The following is an 8,839-nucleotide window of genomic DNA, read 5'->3' as shown; positions in this document are numbered from 1 at the left end:
GTTGTTTTGACTAAAAGAAGGTGCACTTTGCATTTTAAAAGCCCCCATATTGAGGTATGATTGCATATTAAAATCTGTGCATACTTAATGTGTACAATTTGATGACATTGGAGATAAGTATGCACTCATGAAACCATCATCACAATCAAGGCCATAAATCTATACATCACCTCCAAAAGTTTCTCCCAATCCCTTTAGTTTTGTTTGCTTTTGTAGTTTAGAACACAACCTAAGATCTGCCCACTAACCAAAAATTTAACAACACAGTACAGTATCATAACACTATGCCCCATGTTGTACGGTAGAGTCTGAAACCTACTCATCTTGCAGTGCTGAAATTTGTATATTTTGACTGACACCTACCTCCCCCTGTCTGGCTCACTTCTGCTGCTGCTGCTGCTAAGTCGCTTCAGTCATGTCTGACTCTGTGCAACCCCAGAGACGGCAGCCCACCAGGCTCCCCCATCCCTGGGATTCTCCAAGAAAGAACACTGGAGTGGGTTGCCATTTCCTTCTCCAATGCATGAAAGTGAAAATTGAAAGTGAAATCGCTCAGTTGTATCTGACTCTTAGCGACCCCATGGACTGCAGCCCACCAGGCTCCTCTGTCCATGGGATTTTCCAGGCAAGAGTACTGGAGTGGGGTGCCATTGCCTTCTCTGCTGGCTCACCTCAGACCCTCTTAAACCACTGTTCTACTCTCTGTCCTTTGAGTTTGGATATTTCAGATTCCTCGTTAAAAAAGAGACCATATTTGTCTTTCTGGGTCCGGCTTGTTTTATTCAGTACTGTGTTCTCTAGGTCCATTCATGTTGTCACGTATTTTAGGATTTCCTTCTTTTACAGTTCAATAACATTCTACTGATGTATATACCACGTGTTTTTATCCATTCATCCTTCAATGGGCAGAAGTTGTTTCTATATCATGACTATTACGAATAATGTTGCAAGGAATCTGGGAGTGCAGATGTCTTTTCAATATCGGGATTTCAATTTCTTATTTATTTACTTTTGGCTGCACTGAGTCTTCATTGCTGTGTGTGAACTTTTTCTAGTTGCAAAGAGCAGGAGCTACTCTTCATTGCAACGTGAGGGCTTCTCATTGCGGTGGCCTCTCGTTGCAGAGCACAGGCTCTAGGCACACGGGCTTCAATAGTTGTGGTACATGGGCTCAGTTACTCAGCAGCATGTGGGATCTCCCCAGAGCAGAGATTGAAACCATGTCTGCAGGCAGATTCTTGATCACTAAACCACCAGGAAGCACCTGGATTTCAATTTCTTGAATACCTACCCACAAGAGGATTTGGAAATCATATGGTAGTTCTATTTTTTATTTTTTAATGAACTTCCCTACTACTTTCCACACTGGCTTCACCAGTTTACATCTACATCAAAAGTGTACAGCAGGGGCTTCCCTGGTGGCTCAGTGGTAAAGAATTCACCTGTCAGCACAGGAAATACATGTTTGATCCATGACCTGGGAAGACTCATGTGCCTCAGAGCAACTAAGCCCATGCACCACAACTAGTGAACCTGTGCTCTAGAGCACATGAGCTGCAGCTACTGAGCCCAGGTACTTCAACCACTGAAGTCTGCACACCCTAGAGCCCATCTTCCATAACAATAAAGCCACCGCAACGAGAAGCCTGCATACCACATCCAGAGAGCAGCCTCTGCTACCTGCAGCTAGAGAAATCCTGTGAAGCAACAAAGACCCAGCACAGTCAAAATAAATACATAAAATTACTTTTTATAAGTGCACAGCAGTTCCCCTTTCTCAATATCCTAATCAACACTCCTTGTCCTTTGATATTTTTGTAGCAGACATCTTCACAGGGGTGAGATGAGATCTAACCATAGTTCTGATTTGCATTTCCCTTTTGATTAGCGATGCTGAGCATTGTTTCATGTACCTGTTAGTCATTGATGTGTCTTCTTTGTGAAAATGTCTACTTAGGTCTTTTACAAAACCCTTATTTTATCAGGGTTATTTCTGGGGGTTGTCACTGATTTGCATGTTTTCTTTATGTATTTGGGGCACTAAAGGCTGTGTACGGCCCCAGCATTGCCTCCTCTCATCGCCCTGCACACAAGGCTCATGAGCTCGCCCCTCCTAGCTGTGCCCCCGCATGCCCTCAATCCCTCCAGCCCCCTCTGCCACATGCCCTCATGTGAGGAGATCCTGCTGTCAGTAACTACACAGTTACCGTTGCTGATTTTTCTGGGAAAAATCATTGTTGACACAATACCTCAAGCCAAAGGAGCATCCCAAGTGTGAGACAAAGAGAGATGCCTACAGACAAAAATACAGGGATCTTTGCATACGTGTGTGTGTTTAGTTGCTCAGTCATGTCTGACTCTTTGTGACCCCATGGACCATAGCCCACTAGGCTCCTCTGTCCATGGGGACTCTCCAGGCAAGAATACTGGAGTGGGTTGCCATGCCCAACCAGGGATCTTCCCAACCCAGGGACTGAACCCAGGTCTCCCACACTGCAGGCAGATTCTTTACCATCTGAGCCACCAGGGAGGCCAGTGCATATGCATAGATTGGACAAAAATGTGTTCTGTAAGCTGAGCAAATCTGTTCTTCAAATTCTTACATAGTCATGTACCAAAAGTCTTCACCACATGGGATTTCATTATGTCTGCAGTCACAGAATAATGTGGTCAGAGAGAAGCATTGTGGCTATCATCCAACCAAGCTAGGTAAATTCCAGTTCCAGGGTTTTTCTCACTGTTTTGTCCCCAAATCTATCATTTCCTATCAAAATCTTGACTAATTAAATTACAGTTGTAATTCTTTCATTAAAACATCCTATCATCTCTCTGCCATGCTCACATTGTATTTCTGTTATAGCATGCTGCATGTGTCATATCAGGAAGAAATAGTGTTATTTCACATTAGAACTAACAATGGACACCCAGAGGTTATTGTATCAAATCTCTCATTCATAAATATAGATCCTTGTTATAGATTTATTTGATGAGACTTTCAATTACAGTTAGACTTATTTCCATCTATGATTAAACTTCTTTAAATGTTCTGTAGCTTCCCTTCCTGTGTTCCTTCTTCTTCAGGTCTTCTGTAATGAAATCAACCTAGCAAAACAGTAAACCAATGGGAACTTTCAATTTCAACTACAGACATATACATTTTCATCATAGTGGGAACTAGAGTTGTAAAGATTTATATTCTACTTATATACAACATATTCAACATTGAAATAATTTTACTGAGTCATTTTAAGTAATTTTATTGCCATTATTACAGTTATGTACATATGTGTACTTCAAAACTCAATATAGTGACTATGTCACATCTATCCCTGAACCAATTTGATATTCTTAATATTTGCGAATTTTGCTCTCCATCCCCCTACACTCATCACAAGTAGATACTTAAAGCCACATTTTCCCAACATTGAGATTCCACATGCATCAAATGGATTTATGTATGTTGGATTCTTCATTAGAATTTATTGAATGCTAGTGATCTAAAACAAATGAATAGGACTTCCCTGGTGGTCCAGTTGTTCAGAATCCCCCTGCCAATGCAGGGGACACAGATCTGATATCTGACCCAGGAAAATTCCACATGCTGCAGGGCATCTAAGCTCATGTGCCACAGCCAGTGAGGCTGCACTCTAGGACGTGCGAGCTGCAAGTTCTGAGCTCACATGCCCCGGCTGCTGACGCCTGCACACTCTAGAGTTCGTGTTCTGCAACAGCCACAAGGAGAGGCCCACACCACAACCAGAGAGCAGCCCCCACTCGCCATAACTGGAGAAGGTCTGCATGAAGCAATGAAGACTCAGCAGAGCCAAAATTAAAGTTAATTCATTTCAAAACTAATGAATAGAAGAAGGTCCAGAAAGATTTTTCATCCCAATATAAAGAAGAATATTAGTAATTTCAAATAGTGGACATTCATAAGACAAACTAGTCCCTATTATAAGAAGAAATAAGCAGAACCTTAAAAAACATATTTGCAAGTCTATATGAGATTCCAGAAATAGGAGGGAGATTGCATTAGGTGGAAAAGGTGGATTTGCCTTCCAAGAGGCTGTGGTTCTATTTCTGTAATCGCACCCTGGTCAGGGCATTCCTCAGAGCCTGATGGACCTGCTTGTTCCTCAGGGTGTAGATGACAGGGTTCAGCAGTGGGGTCACCACTGTGTTCACAAGGGCAGCCTCCTTGTTGGAGTCGAGTTGATTTGTTCCCTTTGGTTTCATGTATATAAAGACACAGCTGCCATACATCAGAGAGAGGACAATGAAGTGAGAGGAGCAGGTGGAGAAAGCTTTCTGTCGCTCCTTGGCTGATGGGAGATGCAGGATTGTGAAGACTATGTTGCTGTATGAAATGATGGTTATAATGAAGGATGTCGAAAGGATAAACAAAGCAAGGCCAAAGGCCAACATTTCAATAGACCTGATATCAGAACAAGAGAGATTAATCAAGGGCCCCAAATCACAGAAGAAGTGAGGAATGACACGGGAGCCACAGAAGGATAACTGAGAAAGCTTTGTAACTGGAACCACCATGAGGGAGAACCCCAAAACTAGGCAGGCAGAGACCAGAAGGGAACGCATCCTTGGGTTCATGATGGTTGGATAATAAAGAGGCTTGCAAATGGCCATGTACCGATCCAAGGATAATACAGCCATTAGGAAGAAAACAGTTGCTCCCAGGAAAAGACAGACAAAGGCTTGTGTGATGCAGGCAGCAAAGGAAATTTTTTGCCTCCCCAACAGAAAGATGGCCAGCAATTTAGGAATAACGGTGGTTGTAAAACAGCATTCTAAAAAGGAAAAACTGCTGAGGAAGAAGTACATGGGGGTCTGGAGGTGATGGTCAGCCCAGGTGATGGTGATGATGAGTGTGTTTCCTGCGACGGAGGCCAGATACATCAGCAGGTGCACCGAGAAGAGGACCTTCCCCAGGTGCTGGACGGCAGGAAACCCCTCGAGCGTGAATTCCGGAGCTGCTGTCCTGTTTCTTGCATCCCCATTCATGACTTTTCCATTTCTTCGATAAACTTTGTGCTATGCAGTGTCAAGACTAAGGAATGGGGAACTTTGTTTTATTACATATGTAAAATAATGTAGGCATGGTGACTAGATGTGTTTATTGTTTTAAACATTATATTTTATGTATAGTTTTGTCCATTAATAAGTAAATATAAGTGATTTCTATCTTTGATTATGTTTACAGAGACACAGCCTAAAATCTTGGATAAACAAGAACTGCATGTAGCTACAAGTTTTCATAAAATCATTTTAACAGTGCTAGCCATATTCCTAAATAGTCTATTGCTAAGAAGAAAAAAGTCTTTTTAGTTGTGTATCTACTTATGCAACATATTCCTGGTAAGATATCTCTCATTTCATGCATTTACAAGGTGAATATGGCAAAAGGAAAATTATAGCCTTAAAAAAACTTATGGTCATGGAGTCTGTCACTGCACACAAAAAATTCCCCCTTGATATACTTAGGATTTGACATCTTTATTTACAGCATCACTTGCAGGAAAAGTTCTGGTGGTCCGAGTTGCAGCTTTCTAAAGTGAGTCAGATTAAGAGTTAACAGACAGACTCTGATCAGATTGTTGGAGACCCAACCAAGGCCGATTTTCTACGAAGCCCAAGACTAGCTGGTAAAGAGGAGAATTTTTCCTTTGCCCTCTGCAGGCTTCCCAGGGGACGCTAATGGTAAAGAACTCACCTGCCAATGCAGGGGGTGTAAGAGACGCAGGTTTCCTGAATCCCTGAATCCCGAAATCAGGAGGACCCTCTGGAGGAGGGCATGGCAACCCTAGAGAATCCCACGGACAGTGAAACCCTGCAGGCTACAGTCCATAGGGTGGCAAAGAGTCAGACACAACTGAAGCGACCTAACATGCACACAGTGGTCAGTCTAGGGGAGATTCAATATTTCTTGACCCTTTCAGTTTATATATTTGGGGAAACTGGGGCTTCCCTGGTGGCTCATGTGGTAAAAAAAATAAATAAATAAACCTGCCTGCAATGCAGGGGACCCAGATTTGATCCCTGGTTTGGGAAGATCTCTGGGGAAGGACATGGCAACCCACTGCAGTTTCTTGCCTGAAGAATTCCATGGATAGAGGAGTCTAGCAGGCTACAGTCCGTGGGGGTCACAAAGAGTCAAACATGACTGAGTGACTAACACTTTCACTCAGGGTGAGGACAAAAAGAGAGTGCATGTTTTGACTCTGGCAATTATTTTCTGATTCATCTTCTCTCCAATTGTCTACCTAAATAAAATAATACCTTTCACTCTTTAATCCATAAATTTCTTTACGTGAGCCTTCCTCATGCAATTAGTGTTCATCTTTGATCTCTGAACTAGCCATCTGATACAGCCCAGTATCTAAGATCAGCTTAAAGAGAAGCAGACTTCTCTTTAGTTTAAAATAAATAAATTACAGAATCATCTAATCACACTAAGGTCACGTACTCAACAACATGTAACAGTAACCAGAGACTTGTCCTCTACTCTTGTAACAAAGGAAGATGTTGGTTTAGGCAGAAGGAAGGGAGGAAAGGAAAAGAAAGAAAGGCATAAAGGAAGGAAGGAAAGAGCAAGAGAGAAGAAAGGACGGAAAGAGACTAGAAAGGAAGGAGGGAGGGAAGAAGAAAGGGAAACACCTGTATTTGAAATAACCCTAATTTGCCCCAGAGAAAATTTCAACATGTGTATCATGTCTGCTAAGCATTCTTCTTCATATGAATCCAGAGTTTTCCACAATTGGAATAAACCAAAGTGACAGTTCCATGGCAATCTTTCCTGATGAAATTCTGGGAAAGAAAGAAGAGCACATATTGCCCTTGACACTCTCCTGGAATCTGGGAGTGAGTTCTCTAGGAATTTCAAAAAGCTATCATACTCTCCTTGCAGGCTCCCAGTTTCCCAGACTCCCATTCTGCTCCTACCTCAGCTACCACCAGCAGGAGATGTCACTTGCTGGGAAACGTTACGGGGCATTGTGGGAGACAGTAGCCTCCTCTCAAACTGGTCCCTGGTACACACACTTCTCTAAAATTTCTAGAAAATGACTTGCAGGGCAGGTAAAATGCATTACCACTCCCCACCTCTCCAGTTTTAGGAAAATGCACATGTCTCTGGGAGCAGCAATGAAAGTGAAATGAATTTTCCCATCTATATTTTAGCACTGGACTGTCTCTTGACACCACTTAGGATCCACTAGGACCAGTGAGCACACATGACCTCATTAGAAGAAGATAGACCAAAACCTTCTAGAGATCAAGGCTGCTCCAGGATCCCTGGTGACTGCTAACTGGGCATTGCTGGAAATATAAAATTATAGAAAGCACATTATAGTTAGTCTTTCATTATGTATGCAAATATAACAATATTGACTCACAAAGGTCTGGATGTCCCTCCATGAAAATCTTCAGTGGTGGACTGCATATAATCCTCCTGGAGTTTATAAAGTCCCATTGCATTATGTTACTAATGTGGAGTTGTAAAGTCAAATGGAGAATTTGGATCCATATGTGGCCGTAATAAAGTAAAATTCCCCCTTATTCTGTCTATGACACAGTGTCAAAGACACCAAATAAAACAAAACATTTCAGTAAGAGCTAGGGTCTCACAACTTAATACCAAAAAATGTCTAGGTTTCAGTTGATAGTAACTAGTCATAACAAGAACAAGGACAATTTCAACTCAAAAGAAAAAAGACAACACCAGTATCAAGATGACAGAGATACTAGAATTACATGACAAAGACTTTAAAGTGGCATTATGAGAAATGCTTCAACAATAAATTAAAAACATACTTGAAACAACTTTTTAGAAAATTTCAGTCAGGAAATGGAAGGCATAAAGAGTAACCAAATGAAAATTTTGGAACTGAAAAATACAGCAGCTAAATTTTTAAAAAATTCAATGGATGGGCTCAACAGCACAATGGAAGGGAAAGAGGAGGGAATCAGTGAAATGATAGAACAGTAGAAATTATTCAGTAGGAGCGATACAAAGAAAATAGACTGAAAAAAATCTAAATACAGCCACATGGGCCTGTGGAACTATTTTTAAAAGATCTAACGATTTTATCTTTGAAGTCTAAAAATATGAGAAAAGGAGTGAGGAATTTCTGTACAGCAGCAAGGAACATGTGGACATCGAAACTCGAAGTACAAAGCACTTACCATCACTCGGGAGAAATGAAACGCTTCTGTGTGAATCCAATAAAACATGTAGAACTTGTGTCATGAAAACCACAAGCTACTGAAAAGGAAAGAAGGTCAAAATAATAAAGAGATACAATATGTTCGTGCATTTGAAAACTAGAGAGGAGAGATCAAGGTGCGGAGTAAGAACACCTGGAGCTCACTTCCCTCCACGAGCACATCAAGAATATATCGCTGTGCACAATAATTCCCAGGGAAAAGTAACTGGAAACGAGCAGAAGGGCTTCTACACAACCAACACTGAAAGAAAGAGACACACGTCACTGGGCAGGAGAAGAAGAAAAGACAGTCGGGACCTCTGTTCCCGGGAGGGGACTCAGAAGAAAGCGAGATTGTATATGCACTGGGGACTGGGCAGGTCAAGCACCAGACTGCGCACCCCAGTCCTGGGGTCCCACCCGGACGAGACAAACCCTCCTGGATGCTTGGAGGACCACTGGGGCAGGTGGAAGAGCTAGAGAAGCCTAGACTCAGCTCATGAGGAGTGTGGGGTGGAGAGACATCTGCCCTAGCGGTCCCTAGGTTTCCCACGCTCCCTCACCACATGACCCAGCCCAAGCTGAGGAAACACTCTGGCCAAGCTCACTCCATGTATTGA

The 8,839-nt window shown here is 42.3% G+C and overlaps 1 protein-coding gene across 1 annotated transcript; it reads right to left on the bottom strand.

The window, feature by feature from the left end:
* Positions 1-4,074: 4,074 nt before the first annotated feature.
* On the bottom strand, positions 4,075-5,019 carry LOC133240630 (olfactory receptor 6C2-like). Its single transcript, XM_061405782.1, has one exon. It carries the CDS (start codon positions 5,017-5,019, stop codon positions 4,075-4,077), a length of 945 nt encoding a protein of 314 aa, XP_061261766.1.
* Positions 5,020-8,839: the final 3,820 nt, after the last annotated feature.

Source organism: Bos javanicus, chromosome 28, assembly GCF_032452875.1.
Source record: "Bos javanicus breed banteng chromosome 28, ARS-OSU_banteng_1.0, whole genome shotgun sequence".
Classification (NCBI taxonomy): Eukaryota; Metazoa; Chordata; class Mammalia; order Artiodactyla; family Bovidae; genus Bos; species Bos javanicus.
The sequence above is the reverse complement of the archived record's forward strand: the minus strand, read 5'-3'. Positions and strand labels throughout refer to the sequence as shown.